Here is a 16,815-nt window from a genome sequence, read left to right on the forward strand (position 1 = left end):
AAGAGATCTCTTTCCAGGAGGCTGGTGGGTTTTGTTCGGTTTCCTTCAGATACTGCTGGTTCTTGCTGTTGGCATCAGCTCCTCGAGCTTTCCCTGGGATCTTTACCCTAGAAAGATGCCTCTCCTAGGAGTTCTCTCCTGAGTTATAAAAACTTACTGTTGAGTGTCTTCTCTGGATCAGGCATTGTGATTGGCCTTGGGAACATAAAATGGCAAACAAATCAGATGCAGCTCCTGCCTCGTCGGAGTTTAAGTCTTAAGGGAGAAGTCGGCATTAAATAAATAACTGTGCCAATCCAATGGGTGGGTGCTGCGAGGAAGGCGCTTGGGTGCTTTGGCCTCCCTGAGCAGCCACGTTTAAACTGAGACCTGAAGGATGTTAGACGTAGTCACTCAGAGGAGGGGAGGAGGCGTTTCTAGCAAAGAGAATACAGCCCAAATCGCACTCCCTGGTCATGTAGTCTGCAACACTGCCTTGTTCCTCAGTGCTGAGTGTGGCCATGGCTGGGCTTTATATATATATGTATTTACACATTCATTTGCTTTATTTTTTCAATTTCATACATAACAGTATTTGTCTTCCGCCTGTGGGCATTCTTTTTTTTTTCTTTCTTTTTTCTTTTTTTTTCTTTTTTCTTTGTTTTTTTCTTTTTTTAACATTTTTATTGATTTATAATCATTTTACAGTGTTGTGTCAAATTCCAGTGCAGAGCACAATGTTTCAGTTATACATGAACATACATACATTCATTGTCACATTTTTTTCTCTGTGAGCCACCACATGTGGGCATTCTTAAATGACTCACTCCCACGATCGTGAGCTCCTGCAGCGGAGGGACGTCCAGGCCGAGGCTCCTACTCAGTAAGTAAGAGGAGCTGGTCCTGGACAGTCTTTGAGCTGCTTTCTGTTAGACTTTGTTTATATTAACATGGGACATATTGCTCATGAAAAGGCCTGAAGTCACATGGTGGCCGCCGTGGGGAAGGCTCTTTGCCAGGTCAGCACGCCCTCGCCCGGCGTCCCCTGCACGTCTCCACGTTGCGCTCTTCACCCTGTTGGGCTCGGCCTGGAGTCAGAGGGCCCGGCCAGCGGGGCACGGACGCAGTGTCCACGAGGGGTTTGTCTGGGCTTCTGCAGAGGTGAGGGATCCTGATCAACTGTAAACTTGGAAATAAACTGTAAAAGCAGAAACCCTGTAACCAGGTTTTACTTGTTTGTTCATGGGTTTATTGAAACGTTTGTTCCTTCCCCAGTTACACGTTCAGCCAAGTCGTGTGCTGAGCGCTGAGGTCACACAGCTGAGTGTGACGAGGCCCCTGCCCTTCAGGAGCCTTCTAGAGGAGCGGGGCGGAGGGGGTGGGTTGTGGAGGACCGGGCCAGTGGGACCACCTGCACCAGATGGAGCTGTTCAGAGCACGAGTGCCTGGGCCCCAGTAATGACCCTGAATGTCTAAATGCATGAAGTGTGTAAACTTCATTGCATGGGCCTTGTGGCTTCTGTTCTGCCTGCAGAGGCTGTTCCCTATGTCTGTATCAAGCTCTAGGGAGTGAGAGCCCGTCCCGAGCTGAGCTCCAGGCAGGTGAGTTCAGATCCAACATCAGTGTTTGTTTTGTTTTGTTTTTGCCGATTTCTAGCGTTATTAGGGATGCTGTTGAATAACTTGGTTAAATCCCCAGACTTCCCTGTTGTGAAAGCGTATCTCTTTCCCTTTATAAGTGATTTATAGGGTAATATCTTGACACGTGTGAATATCTTTTTCCTCAAAAACCTCTGTGTTTTAGTCAATAGGTGAACTTTCCTGAATCAGTTATGTGTGTTGCAACAGTGTGACTTTTCTAGTTGTAGCATTTCTTGCGCATTTACTAGCTGTCGGTTTTCCGTAAAGATCTTTAGATTCTGCCTCTCCCCTGCCCATCATCATGAACTAGCTTTGCATTTATTCAGTGCCTTGTAATGCATTACAGCCGTTAGTCTTTATGCTATGCAACCAGTCCAAGTGTGGCCAGTTGGGAGCCCCTTCAGTCTGGGCCCTGTGTCCTTTGACATGAATGCTTGAGCACATCCTCCCAGGCCCACCTTGTCCTTTCCCTACCCCACCCTGCAGTCAGCCAGATCTCAAGAAGCCCTTTTATTGCAGAATAACATTTAGAAACTAGGACTTGGGCACCAGGAGTGCCTGTTGTTACAGAGATGTCACGGCTCCTAGAGTCTTTCAGTGGCTAAAACTAGGAAATGTATTAAAAGAGAGGGAAAAAAAGACATTTGTATTGGTGCTTCTCCTGAAGTGTTAGTCTGTTATAACGTCTTGGTTAGAAATTCAGTTACGGTGATGCTCTGAGCTCATCAAAGAACCTTAACTCTTAAAGAAAACTTAAAATCCCTTTGTGTCTGTTACTTTCATCTCTCCAGAGGGAGAAAGGACAACTGCATCAATCTCATGTTACTTGGGGGGGAAAAACCGTGCTCAGAACGCTCAGTAAGTCGTCCGAGATGACGCTATCGTTTTATTGGGCGCAGTCTTTCTAAGTGTATTTGTGCTACTTCTGTGATGGGAAGGGGTTGCTGGCAGTATCTCTTCTGTGTTTTAGTAAATTCTTTTTCTCTACCATTTGCTATATACCTAAAAAGCGCTTTTAACGTTGCCAGTCTTCATGATTTATTCTGGTTGCTTTCAGGTGCGGCCAGATCCAGTCCAGCATCTAAACCAGGATCCACACCTTCTCGTCCCTCATCAGCCAAAAGGGCTTCGTCCAGCAGCTCAGCATCCAAATCTGATAAAGATTTAGAAACGCAGGTCATACAGCTTAACGAACAGGTAACCCGTCCTCCTGGCCCTGTCTCGGGGAGCAGTGACAGGTGTAAGGGGTGAGACGAGCGGGGCCTGGGATGGGGAGGGGAGGGGACGGAACCAGTGGTTTCAGGCAAGTAAAAATGAAAGGGACCGTTGGGGCAAATAAAATCAGGGGCCTATTATGAGTAAAAGATGTTAAGTCACGAATCTCAAAGTTGTACATAAAGACAGAAGGACAGATGACTTAGCCTCAGGTAAATGCAGGTGTGCAGGCCACCCCACCCCGCCACCTCAGTGCCTAGCAGGAGCTCCAGGCTAGACCATGGCCATCTGCCCACTTCTAGCCAGTCTAGATGGTGCTAAAGGCATTAGGGGCTGTCTCCCTCCTTCCTTCCTTTCTTTCAGCAACTCTTGGTTAAGCCTGTCCTATGTGACAGACACTATGTTTGATGCTAATAATACAATGGCAGCAATATAGTGGCACCTTCCCATCCCTGAAAGAACTTCCAGATGGCAGTCACACACCATAGGCTGTTACACAAGCCAAAAAACCAACACTTCCCACCAGAGCACTGAACCCAGTGATGGGGGATCAGAAAGGCCACACTCACAGAGAACTTTCCTTTTTATCTAGTATTCCTTAGCATTACAGTAAATCTAGCTCTACTGCCTTTGCAGTTTTCAGTGTGAAAGCTTGGGTATGGTTTCTAACTAACAGCAGCGAATTTTGCCTAAGATTATACAGAGTTTAGAAGTAATAAGAAGCCGCCCCTCCTCCCCCTGAGTTGGGAGGAGAGTTTTATCCTGGCCCCTCCCACCCTGGGAGGGCAGCCTTTACATTCCAGGTCCTCAGGCTGTTCCCAGCCACTCACCCGGCCAATCCCAGTGATTAATCTGATTCTTGATGAGCCAGCAAGAGTCTGGGAACAGTTTTTGAGCTAATTGTATATTTGCAAACAAGAATCTGGTCTGAAAGCAAGCAGTTGCTTAACGGGGGTGTTTCTTTACAACCTGGAACACTTTCACGAAAAAAGTAAAACTGTAAGTCATCCGGTGGGTAGGACTTTGATTTAGAAACTGTGGACTGCTCTCATTCCCTGCCGGTTCTCTGCTGGAGCCCTTATACAGTTTCCAGTAGTAAGTTCTTCTAAGGAAAAAGGCAGCCTTGGGCCACACGCCTGAGGCTCCCAGCGAGTCAGGGTAGACCTAACGTGCCTCAGGCACGGGTCCAGGGTACTTTGGATTTATAAACCTTTTTTCCTTAGGAACTCAAATTCTTTGGATATCTTCATTATCTCATATTTCTTCATCTTCATCTGCCCCTACCACACCCAGGTTCCCCACCCACCAACCCAAAGCAGAACCACATGGGAACCTTGAGACCCTTCCTGCCCCGCCCTCCCTTACAGCCTTGCCCACCAGCCCCACCTCCTCTCCTTGGGGCTCTAGGCTCCCGTTAGCTCTTGAGTCACACATACAGCCATCCATCCCCTCAGGACCCAGCCCTCTGTGATGCTTCAGCTAAATTGTCCTACAGTCCAGAACAGCACCCTGGAGAAGACTGAAAAGATAGAAGCACATTCCAATGGTCTTCCTCCTTCTGGTTGTAATTCCTTCATGACTTCAACAGCCTCACTCTCCCGGCCGCCCCTGACACATTCACATGGGGGAGGGGGCCTGCACCTCCCTGTGTCCCAGAGGGAAGGTGACGTTAGTGCTTCCTCCCTTCTGTCCCTGAAGCCTGCAGGCGCCCCTCTGAAGCTGGTGGGTAGCCACACGGGCACCACTGTATCGGAACTGAGGACACGAGGACAAGGGTGGGCTGAGTGAAAACGCCCTGGCCCGAGAGTGAATTACAGCCGTAATAGAGAAAGTGACAAGCACTGTAAACGTGAAGAATTCCCATTCACTTGGCCTCATGCCTTTCCTCGGGCAGGCTCCCCTGACGTGCTATGAAAGCACCACTGTGCTAGACAGTTTCAATGACAGAAATTAATCAAAAGACACAGGGGAGGAAAAGACATGACTGAAACAGTTAGGAACTGTTTCTGGGGAGTGGGTCAGCAAGCAGGCGGGGTGGTCACTGCTGCGATCAGGGACCACGGGGTTGGGAGGTGGAGACTGGGCCGTGGTTAGCCCCCGCGGACAGTCTGTGGCTCGGACTGGAAGGCTGCAGTGTGTGGACAGCTGAGCAGTGGGGAATTGGGAGAAGACAACTTGCCCTTGACTTTTCTCAAGGGTCCACCCTCCATATCCCCTCCAGCGCTTAGGCTCTTACTGTGACCTGTGAAGGAGCCCGAAGCATCGGAGTGGGACTGTGAGAAAGGAATCCCATTTGCCAAATGATCTTTCATCATATGATTTAGCTCCTGTTGGTTTTTACTGGGGAATGTTATAGCTGCGTGTCTATTACCTGACGCGACTAGGACAGCAGCCCAGACTGACTGGGGCTGGGTATTTCTACAGACCCTCAGCTCTTTGTTCAGTGTAAGGCCCACAGCACTGCAGAGGCAGACACACCTGGCTTCTGTGGGTCAGAGCACCTAGAGACCCTTCTTGCCTGATACAGGGGGAGCTGACAGACACCAGACACTTGAACTGCCATGGACTCATCTGCTGTCACCAGCACAGGCTTGAGATGGATTCTGTGGTCAAGTCTGGGGAGGGGGCTCTAGAATAAAGGGAGTTTTCTTTTCTCTGGATTTCAGGCTACTATTCGCCTTCAGTTTTTACAAATATCCGAGCCATAGTATTATCAGAAGTAATACTTAAAAGTTAGCAACTGATCCTCCTTTGCTTTGTAAGCAGTTAAGTGAGGGCATCACTGAGGTTAACTCTGAGGAAGAGCCTTGTCCTTGAGTCTCACCAGATGGATACACGTTTGCTAGGTGCACAAGGAGATGGACACTGTGTGTGCTCAGTACATGTTTGAATGAACCAGTAATGCCACACAAATAACATGTGGAAAGGCCCCAAGTTACTGGAGAGAAGGAAATTTTCTATTCCAAATGTAATTTCTAAAAATTCTGTTAAGGGTGATTTTTAGTATACTGAAAGAGATTTCACCTCACGAGGATCATGAAAGACTTAATTTAAAGATACTCTCTGCATACATATAAATGCTCAAAGGGTTAAAAAAAAAAAAAAAACTCAAGGTGTTCTCGGACAGCAGGAAGAGGGGATGGTTTGGGCCTGTGTGCTGCTGCCGTGCCAGTGGGAGCGTGGCAGTCTGGGATCTGAGACCAGATCTGTCCACACGCCTTTCGGTGTTCCTTCGGCCCGGGTGATGGCTCTGTCCGACTCAGCCTCACCCGTCCCTCCCCTCCCTTCACAAGCACCAGCTCTGTAACCACCATGAGGTGCTGCATCACCCCGGGAGGCCCCTGAAGCAGCATCAAGGGAGAAGAAAGGGAGTGAGGGCTGTGTGGTGAGGGACTGGAGCGCCCACATCTCCCCACCTTTCCTGTGATGTACTCGAAGCCAGAACCGGAGGCGTTAATGTGGATCCACTCAGCTGGCTTTTAGTCTTGCCCAGTTTTCCCTGTGCAGCCACGACCCAGTCTCTGAGTAGAAGCATTTGTCTGGTTTGGCTCAGGGACATCTACAAAGGGGTCCAGACCTGAGGACGGCTCTTAATGCAAGTGATGTGAAGAAAGGAGGGTCCTCACAGCACAGCTAAGGGAACCACGGTGCCAGCCTCTCCCCACCCCGCTCCCCCTTCTCATCTCCCCGCCCTGCAGGGGATGAACAAGTTAGGAGAAGATGTGCCCCAGCCCACGTGAGCGGACTCGGAGCCTGGGTGGAACAACCCCTGAGCCTCTGTTACAAACACTCAGCTGCTGAGGGGGGACTTGGGTGCTGCTGACGGTGGACATCTGGCCCAGGCTCCGGCGCCAGCAGCAGCAGCAGCAGCCTGTGTTTCTCCCCAGACTTGCACATCGGTTCTTTTCACGTTTCTGTCTTTCCGTTTCGGGTCTTTCTACACAGGCACGGTTGGTCACTTACTTCTTATGCTGTATTTTTGAGGTTTTCTCTTGCACCTTTGCTCCCCTACAGGTACATTCATTAAAACTTGCCCTTGAAGGCGTGGAAAAGGAAAGGGATTTCTACTTCGGAAAGTTGAGAGAGATTGAGCTACTCTGCCAGGAGCACGGGCAGGAGAACGACGACCTCGTGCAGCGACTAATGGAAGTCCTCTACGCTTCGGAAGAGCACGTAAGTGTGAGCAGAGTCCTCAGCTCTTAGGTTCTAAAGTGATGCTCTTGGTCAAAGCGTGGTGAGGCCGTGCCCTCGGATACCGCCCTGGGAACTGAGTGAGAAGTACAGCTCGGCCAGTGCTTCTGATGTTCCCGGAGGAACGAACATCATTATCCTCGTGGTCCACTGGCCCATGCTTATGGGACTTGCATCCATAAATCTGGGAAGAGATGGGTGGGTGACTGTGGCGGGGGAAGTGGGGGTGGAATTGGGGGACTTTGAGAAAAACAGGTGTACACAGCCAAATCTCCAGTGGTTTGCACCTCCTTGAGCAGTAAGAACATGTGTAAGGATTCTGGCTTCTTCGTGCAAGATCAGACTGTGGTTAAAGGAGAAATGATCCTAGATGCTTTGCTCAGCCCCGTAAGTCCCACAACTGTCTGTTTTTACTTCATAGCTGGTTGTCTTGGTTACTCAGCGCCAGCACAGAGCCACACTGTGGGACAGACTTTTGTTGAAAAATACTTCTCGAAGGCCTCCTTGGTGGGGCTGCCGTGCCCACCGGGGTTGCTACCCAGGCATGACCAGGCTTGAGTGTGCCAAGGGGGGGGACCCAGGAGGTGGCTCCATCTGGGGAGTGGCAGAGGAACAAGTCTCAAGAAGCAAGGGAGGGGGGAGGGGCAGGATAAATGGCAGAGGCAAGGCAGGTCACCCCGGGTCCCCAGACACGGAGGGAGGGCCTGACCGGGCTTCACCCACCAGAGGGCCGCGCCGTGGAAGGTCAGGGAGCACGGGCCAGGCTGCAGGCGGCTCTCCTGCCCGGTGGAGGCTGCTGCAAGGGTGTGGTCTGTGTGACTGGGAGGCCTGCGGGGCATCTGAGGGCTCGTGGTTGAGCGGCATGTGTGTTGGTATTTCCACTGAATGTAACAAGCCTTGAGCAAGTTGGCTTTGAGTCCTTTTCCCACTGAATACCGGGCAGATGTTTGCCCCACGTAAGATTAAAATCCTAGCTCTGAAATCTTCTGAAACTGGAGTTTGGGGACTCTCCACCACCTTTTTCATTTGCCCTGGATACATACATAATTTTAAATCCTCTTTCTTGGTTAGCTCAGACTGTAGATCTTGAAGCCCTGGGAATCCGCCTGGTCAGGTTCTAGAGATGGTCCCAAATACCACTCTCAATATTTTCAGATCGGATGGAAGAAATCAAAGGTTGGTTTGTGGTGTATCTGCACCACCTGAAGTGGCATTTATATGACACTCTGTACGTAGAGAGTGCTTTGTCGTCTGTCACGTGCTACGTGAATCATGGTTCTTCTCTTTGCAAGCCTGTCTGATGAAGGCTAAGTCCGCTGAGGTCGGAGCAGTGCCGTGAACCCGAGTGCACAGGGCTGTGTCCTGTCCAGGACCCGCCCACTCCCGGGAGCAAGGAGGCTTGCAGGACGGAATATTCCCAGCCCTGCGCTGCCAGTGAGAGGAAAAGCCTTCTGATTCTAACCTCAAGCCGGGTCTTGTCCCAGGAAGGGAGTCCTTGTGTGGGAGCACCGTCAGGTGGACTCCAAGTTAAGGGTTGGCAGGGCCACTGAATTCCTGGCGAATGGCAGGTAGGGCTGTGCTTAAACAAGAGCTCCTGCCTCCCGGGTGAGACTGCAGGGTCGTCTCCTAGGATGACTGCTCTCAGCTTCTGCTCTACCGTTTGTATCGCCACCACCCCCAGCACCAGCTTGCTGCGGTCTGGATGCAGAGAGCCATTCTGGCAGTGTAGGGGCGCTTAATGCAGACACCCCAAAAGGAAGTAATACTTCAGAGCATCATCAGTCATTGAGTCATGGGTTTAGCAGGTCCTTTCCTCAGACTCTTGAGATGGGAGACGAGGGGGGAGGGCTTTATGATCATCAGCTCCTTTAATTTCTCTGGAGAATCCTATCAGGTTGACATGGGTATTATCCCATTTTACAGACGAGAGAAATAAGGCAGCAGAGGGGTTAAATAACATTCCCAAGTGAATGAGCAGCAAATTTGCATCTGAACTCCTAGTCCTGAGTTTGTGCCCTTCCCCAAGCCTGAGCCTGTTCCCCGTTTACATGGGGAACATACTAGTAGTAATGGCTAATGTTTGCTGAGCGTTTAGCATGTGCTGGATATTACATTCCTGTTCCAGATACATTTCTCACCACATCCCTTCGTGGTGTGAGTACTGTTACTTATCTCCATTTTATAGATAAAATTACTTGCCCAATAACATGTCCTTAATAAGCTCCATCACTACCTCACTGCCCAGGTTTCTCTAACTCAGAGCCCAAAATCTTAAGGACTGTGTTCCCTGCTTCTCAGTATATTGGGTGCCATGAGGAAGGGAAAAATAAAGGTGGTACCACTTGGGGGTAACTGCAGGATAGACTTTATCTAATTAACAATATTGAGTTGCATGTGTTCTGTGTGAGGATGGATGTAGTCAAATTCCTACCTGGGTCTTCTGATAACTCCCTTCATCTCATTTTGTTGTTTGACACCTTTAAAAGTAAGTGTCCTGCCCTCTGTCTCTGGGCATTCATCTGTTTAATTTGGCATCCTCCAAGAACCTCCATTTTTCTTCTGGCTGGTAGCATCTCAAAACCCACCTTTGTTGTTCTTGCTGGCACCATGCTGATCTCATCAAACAGAAACGTAGCGAGGAGGAGGAGGCAGTGGCGTCACCTCTGGGTGTATGCTAAGGGGTATGCAAAATCCAAGAAGAGATTTAGGGACAGTAACCAGGCAGCTGGAATCTGGAAGAGAAAACAGACTTAACACAATCAACACGTGTGTTAGCAGGACAAATCTACTGCAGTTGCTGCCTTAATTTTTCTAGTTCCAGGATACCTTCCAGTGCAACTCCGTGTCTGGACAACTCTGAAACACATCAGGCTGTGCTGAGTTTTCTATAGTGAATAAGCTGGACTATGCCAAGCGTCCTTGTTTAGAGTGTGACAGTTCCCATTGTCTAAAACTCTGGTTTCTACATCGAGAGAAGGGGAAGACTGCCGTGTGTCTGGACACCGCGGGGCAGCCTCCATCCTCCGCATGCGCGCACACGACCTTCTCACAGGGGTGGACCAGAGAGGCTCCGGAAGAGCTAGCCTACTCTGCTTTCTCTTCTCTTCCTAGAGGTTCAAGGAATCATCCTAGACGCCTTAGAGCCCTCAGGCGTGTGCCTCCCTCCCCGAGCACGAGTCCTGCTTCTGTGGCAGCCTCCCAGCTTGCCCAGGTTCTACCGCTGAGGGAGTGAGCCTTTTACAGGCTTCTCACCGTGCCCAGGGAAGGCATCACTTTACAAAAACATGCTCAGAGGTTGCTATGCCGTTGCACCTACTTCCCAAGCTCTCGGAGCCTCCTCCCCCACCCACCCCCGTGCTTGACCCCGACACTGTCCTGTTTTCAGGTCATTCACACACAAGTGCTGGGTGGATGTGCAGCTATGACGTGCATGGTGTCTGGGGGACAAACGTCAGTACTTTATTCATGATGCCGTGGGTATGACTTCTGTGCACATCTGAGAGGTAGAGATTTCTGGCTGCCTCCCTCCTGGAGGTGGGCGAGGTGCTGAGGAATCAAAGGCTGGACTGAGTGCCTGTTCTTCAGCTAAACCCAGACGGCCCTGGCACTGACACTTCAGGTGGAGGTATTTGCTGGAGAGACCTTCTCCCTCAGTCTTTATATTTTGTGACGGCTGCTCTTTGTTTCTTATAGTCAAACAGTCCTGGAAGGTGTAGAAATCCAGATGAGAGTTTTGAGTGTGGAAGTAAACAGAGGCAGTTCGCTGTGCAATTGTAGAAACCAAAAGGAAGTTTCCAGAGCAGGTGGCCAGCTAGATGTCCCATGCCTCTCTCTAGGATTCTCATCATCTTTTCCATTAATACTTAACTTGGGGCACAGGCGCCCGGACTTGGTCATTGATTAGCCGCTGCTCTGTGGGTCTTGTTGGCTGAGGGACACCTGCTGATAGGCACTTGTTTCCCGAGGTCTTGTCACAGAAGCCACTGTCAAATGACCTTGAGATCCTCCCCTAGTCAACCCACATCTTTCGGATGCCGCCTGTGTTTCTGTCATTGGACGCAGCATCGGGTATATAGAAAGCAGACGCAGTTCCAGCCTTAGAAGAGCTTGCGGCCCCAGTGAGGGACCGACGGGGCCACCAGTAACTGGAATACGTCAGCTTGTGATGCATGCGATAATACAGACAGAAATAAACGTGTGTGGGGAGCACATCAAGACAGCCTGGAGGGACAGGCAAGAGCTTCGCAGAGAAGCTGACATTCGTGTTGGATGTTGAAAGATGGCTAGGAATGTGGACAGTTACAGAGCTGAGACCGGGGGAGCCTTTTTTCAGGCAGAGGAAACAGCAGGACCAGAGCCGGGAGGAGAGAACAGCCCGCGCTCTGCGCTGGTGTGAGCGGTGGGAGCCTGTTACGCGGGAAGGTGGGCGCCACGGGGGCCGGGAGCCTCCCGGGAACCGCTTCTCCCTCCTTTGCCCCTGTTTTCCTCCCGCAGTGGCCTGGAGCCTTCAGTTCTGTCTTCCAACGTGCTCCTCCTCCTAATGATCATCATGAGAATAAGGAGCTCCAGAGCAGTCACTCACAGCTGAACATTTAGGGAGCTGTGATGGACTGATGTGCAAATACTAGAATTCATTAAGTAGGTCTCGGTGTCCCGGTGCATTAGTCACACATTTGGCCTAGACTTCACCTGGCCTCCCCCTGGCATGTGCGTTTGAGTTCTTCGCTCCTGCACGAGGCATAAGAGAAAGATTGTCTGTGCGTGAGGACCTACAGGGCACTGTGGGCTGGCAGCTCTTGGTGGTGACACGTAACAGCTGCCTGGGTTACAGTGTGTCCTGCTGGCCTTTCAGAGTGCCGTAATTTGCACCCCAAGCATTAACAGTCCACTGGTAACCTGGGAAGTTTGCTCGGGTCTCTGAGGTCAGAAGACATTGTGGTTAAGGAATTAAGGAGCAAGGGGTCCTAGTATGATGTGGGCAGAGAGTAGGATTTGGGCCTGCACGTTTCAGAGGTGCAGTTCTGGGTGTGACGGTAGGGTGTGGTCACCACCTGGGGAGAGCTAACATTTATTAAGTAACATGCTTCCTGACACCAGTCTAGTAAGGGGCAGCACTAGATTTGAACCTGCATCTTCAATACAATGTCACTTTCCACTGTGGCCATAGAAAAGATTACTTTTTAAAAATCTTGTTAACTGATTGGAATATATTCTAGAAGTAATCTCATCAAGAAATAACACTCACAGCTCACTTATGTTATGTGCCAAACACTGTTCCAGGTACTTCACTGTTTTAACTCAGAGTCCTCTGTTGAATTATTCAGTGATTCCACTGATTCACTGATCAGTGACACTCACTGAAAACTGTTAAATGGACACAGAAGTACCCATTCTATCCCCCATTTTACAGCTGAGAAAACTGAGGTGCAGAGCAGTTAAGTTACATATGCCGCTTGTAAGTAATGGAGCTGGGGTATGAACTCTAGGTCCATGCTTATAACCTTGACCCTATACTGCCTCTCAGAAGACAAGTGGCCCGCAACCTTGGCTGACTGACTGGTAGTCTCGGTCGTGCATTCTTGCACCCAGTCTGAGGTCTCGCTCTGGATACACATGCACTGAGTTGTACGGGACACGAGGTAGGACACAGAGGATGAGGCCACACAGTTGGAGACAGACAAGATTGTAAGTCAGAGCTGCACAGCAAGGAAGAAGCAGAGTGCTGCAGGAGAAGGGAAAGGGAGAATCCTTGGGTCTGGGGTGATGATCCTGCCGTATTTGAGTTAGACCTTGACAGGTGCGTCCTAGGCTAAAGAGAATGGGGCCAGACAGGAGTGGGCGTGCAAAGTGCGAGAGGACACGGCGCATCTGTAGGTCCAGCGTACACTCCCAACTGCATCACAAAAGCACCGTGCATTCTGGAGTGAGCAGTCGCCGTACTGACTAGCCACCCTCTCTCTGCTTGGGTACTAAAGTATTTTTGTGAGATCCAGAAATTAAAGAACGCGCAGCAGTGGCTGGCCAGGGTGGGTGTTCCCCGGAGTTGGTGTTCGTGATGTGCTTCCCTGGGTTATAGGCAAATGAGTAAATAGGTCATTTGGAGCCAAGCAGAGGAACACCTCAACCATCAGAAAGTAAGCAAAGAAGGCCTTACGTACTCAAAATCGAAGTCCCGAAGTCCTTGAGCTCCCGTGTTGAAGCCAGCTGCTGGGGGCAGCCTGGAAATGGGGTTATTGTCCTTTGCTTAGCTGACCGCTCTAACGAGCTGCTTCTCTGCATCAGTGAGTAACAGCTTATGGCAAAGGGTCTACTTCAAGTAGACGTGTACCAGGTGAGGACAGCGGGGCAGGAAACAGGAAGCCATGGGTCACACCGCAGGGCCTGGGTCACAGCAGGCTCGCTCGTGGCTGTCATGAAGCTCTGGAGTCCTTACGTTTGGTTTGCTGTTTTACAGAGGGTGGGAAAGTATGGAACATGTTCTGTGAGATGTCCTTCCAAAATGGCTAGAAGGAAAACGCAGTGCATAGAGCCTGCTGGCTGTGCTCTAGAATGAGCTGCTCTTTGCTGGAGCGGGGAAGCGAAGGCATGCCTGTGTGCGCCTCGGCGAGGCACTCGCGTGACTAAACCCACGCTCTCCACAGCCTGGAGATGTGGTGCTGCGCAGGGACGGGGGGGGGGGGGGGGACACTGCAGGGCCTCCAGCAGTAGACTGAGCTGAAACCTCTCCCCCTGCCCCGCAGGAGGGCCACCCGGAGGAGCCCGAGGCAGAGGAACAAGTCCACGAACAGCAGCCCCAGCAGCAGGAAGAGTACTGAACCGTCTCGGCAGCTCTCCACACCTCCGTTTGGGTGGGAACTTCTCTTCTGGAGAATTGGAACACGTGTGGCCTCGAGCTCATCAGAAACCAGTTGTTCCCCGTCTGCCGTTACATCAACGCACCGGCGCCCGTGCCAGCCACTGCGCTTGGTCCCCCTTTCTTTGCCAAGACACACTAGCAGCGCCATGGGGCGGCCTCCCTGAGACATCACGGGGTCACATACCTTCAACTTCACCACTTGGCTGCTTGAGATTGGTTCTGTTCTTTGCATTTCTTTCCAGAATAACTCCCCCCACCCCCCACCCCCCTCCTTTTTATCCTGGTGTGAAACAATGGTAATTTGATATATGGTATTTATATTGGCATTTCTCAACCCAGTGTCACTAGATATCACACACATTTGTGGTGCTTTGATGTTTGCAAGTCTAACCTCTGAACATAAATTTGGTCAAATAATAAATTGGAACAAAGGGAAAGAGATACTTGATATGAAAGCCATAATGACAGTGACTTGTTTCATGGGGAAAAACACACAGTCAGTTTCTCCCTCTACTCACAAACTAAAGGGGGGAAAGAAAGGAATCTAAAGTAGGACTTCAGGGCTCAGCAGTGGTCATACATCAGCACGTTAGACAACCACACGGTATGTTGTTAGTTTTGAAAGACATTCACTCAAGGAAAACACCATCTCAACTTGGCCCTCTAACTGCTTGCCACCTCCTACACACACAGGTTCTCATGCTGTTTTCTTTCTCAGGGTCCTCTTTGGTGGGCAGCCAATCTCCCCAAAAGCTGTCATCTGTTGTCTGCAGTCAGAGGGGGTCTGCAGGGGTACAGGTCCTCCTGCCTCCTTGTGTGGGTTTCAGCCCCAGTCCTGTCATCCACGTGAGGGAATTCCTACTAAAGATTGACTTCAGGGTTTGCAGACCTTACAAATAGGATCATCAGCCCAAGGGAGACTCCTGGTTCTGAAGTCTGGTGTTGACACTGGAATGACAGCACAGAAAAATCTGACTCCCAATGCCGTCTGGAGTTAAGGAATTTCCCCTCTTTAATACCGTGGACCTCCTTGTCACTGACCTGTGCTAAACCGTGGCAATTCATAAACAGAGGAAACATTAATGAATTAAAAGCATTCCTTATTTTTTTAACTAATATTTGCACATTTTCTTAGCATCTTTCTAAATCTTTGCCTTTTTCCCCCTTTGACAGATCATTCTTTTCACTTGGTTTCTAACTTTAGGTTTTCTTTCACTTGTTATTTGACTTAGCAGGTGCAGCAAAAAACAATAAACAAGTGTGCCCACCCCACTCTCTTGACTGAAAAGCTTAAAATAAATTTCTGAATTATGTATCATAAAGCTTTGACATTTCTTTATTAACTGATGAAATACTAATTCTAAATTCTAGCATGGAAGCTTTCCACCAAAAGAAGTCTTCTCAGAATGAATCATTTTGCGGCAAAGTGGTATTTATTGAGTTACATGTGAAAAAGATCGCTTGTATTTTTGAGGTTATTACAAGACACTGTGCAGAATTGGACAGAGGTTCCGTGGTGTTTGGTTTCCCTTTCTTCTCTCTCCTGCTTACTCTGCGCTACAGCGGCAGCTCGTTCCTCTCAGGCTGGAAAGCCTGGCTCTCGGCCTTGACGTCCTCCCACACCTGGTTACAGGGAGTGGTTGTGCTATATACGCAGCATCGTGCTTGACGGCACGTTCCCCCCAGGCCTGTTGCACAAAACTGGGTTTCCTTCTTCTCAGATAGCTCTTGTAAAGAGGCACAGTAAGTAATTCCTTGCAGGTGACACTTCAGTGGTTCCCAGGATGTTCTCTGCTTGCCCTGGTCAGGTCAGAGCACCCGGTGCCAGGTGGCTCACCACCCAGACTCCCATCATGTGGGTGCACGTGATTATTGTGTAACGTGCATAAGCCTCACCAGCGACACTCAGCCCCTCCGTTCCTCCCCAGATCTCCAACTTTCTCGGCTATAAACCTACTGGCCAGATATCTTGCAAAGATAACTTTCCCCAATCGTCATACTTCCTTCTCCTTCCCGGAGTCTTGGGGCAGACCATTTATTTAGAGAAGAGCTATCTATTTCTTTCCCTGTCCCTATCTGAAATATCTTCCACTGTGTGCATCACATGGGACATCACTGATGCTCTGGGGAGTCTTTGACAGCTATGTTTCTTAGTCCCGTTGAGCTGTACCCCAGCTTCTGTGCAGACCATCTCTCATCTCCCAGGGCCGCTCCATTCTCCCTGGTGGCTGTACCCGATCATTCGCTCATCTCAGCTTCCAGGGCACGCCTTCCTCCGTGGCCCCACGTCCGAGAAGCATCCCTTGCTGTGTGCTCTGCTCCTCCCTCTCCGAAGCCAGACTTGGTCCTTAGTCTCCCCTTCCCACCCGCTGCGACTGGTTATAGCACTCACACTGCTCCTATCAGGTAGGAAGTGATTGAAGCAGGGGGTAAAGAGAGCCCGTTGTCTTTCTGAGCAGAAAAGCAGAAAAAGAAAAGACAAAAGACACACCCTGACCCAAGAGAAGTAAACTCCAGAAGGGAACCATGAACTCCTCCCTTCCCTGGTGAGTATTTCCATTATTCCGTTAAGGTTTAATATGCATTCAAATTACTTTTACTAAATAGTACACCATAAAGCTTTTGTTATATATTAAATGTAAACTGAAAGGAATGTAAACATATGTATTGTTAATTATAAATATAGATAAGTAATGACATAATAGATGAAAAAGTCTTATCCAGATGTATCACATTCATTTTACATTACCCACCTACTGTCGCATGGTAGAATAGTTTTTTGTCTCTGAATATGTGAATAACTTGACTTGCGTTTATCTTTTTACATATTTAATAAAAAAAAAGTATATGTTGAAATCGGCCTGGATCTATAGATTCTTACATTTTTATGCTAACAGTTTCCTCTTGAGTGAGCTTGTGTCTATGAACAGGCT

The 16,815-nt window shown here is 49.5% G+C and overlaps 1 protein-coding gene and 1 long non-coding RNA gene across 6 annotated transcripts in view; one reads left to right on the forward strand and one right to left on the reverse strand.

Moving 5' to 3' along the window:
* MAPRE2 (microtubule associated protein RP/EB family member 2) overlaps positions 1–15,204 on the forward strand; it is a 138,703-nt gene extending 123,499 nt beyond the window's left edge. For 2 of the 3 annotated variants that reach the window (XM_032467245.1, XM_006183395.3), the window contains exons 6-8: positions 2,678–2,817; positions 6,850–7,008; positions 13,767–13,979. In XM_032467245.1, the coding sequence (XP_032323136.1) occupies positions 2,678–2,817; positions 6,850–7,008; positions 13,767–13,841 (374 nt within the window). In that variant the 3' untranslated portion in view covers positions 13,842–13,979. Of the gene's footprint in view, positions 1–2,677; positions 2,818–6,849; positions 7,009–13,766 lie in introns of all 3 variants that reach the window. The other variant, XM_006183394.3, reaches the window with a different exon arrangement.
* LOC106729419 overlaps positions 656–16,815 on the reverse strand; it is a 64,300-nt gene continuing 48,140 nt past the window's right edge. Inside the window, exons 3-5 of one of the 3 annotated variants that reach the window (XR_004314914.1) lie at positions 9,612–9,758; positions 2,623–2,773; positions 656–1,132 (exon numbers count right to left, since the gene is read on the reverse strand). This is a non-coding gene — a long non-coding RNA (uncharacterized LOC106729419). Of the gene's footprint in view, positions 1,178–1,605; positions 2,774–9,611; positions 9,759–16,815 lie in introns of those variants that run through there. The other 2 variants (XR_004314913.1, XR_001365823.2) reach the window with 2 other exon arrangements.

This window comes from Camelus ferus, chromosome 24, assembly GCF_009834535.1.
Source record: "Camelus ferus isolate YT-003-E chromosome 24, BCGSAC_Cfer_1.0, whole genome shotgun sequence".
In the NCBI taxonomy this organism is placed as follows: Eukaryota; Metazoa; Chordata; class Mammalia; order Artiodactyla; family Camelidae; genus Camelus; species Camelus ferus.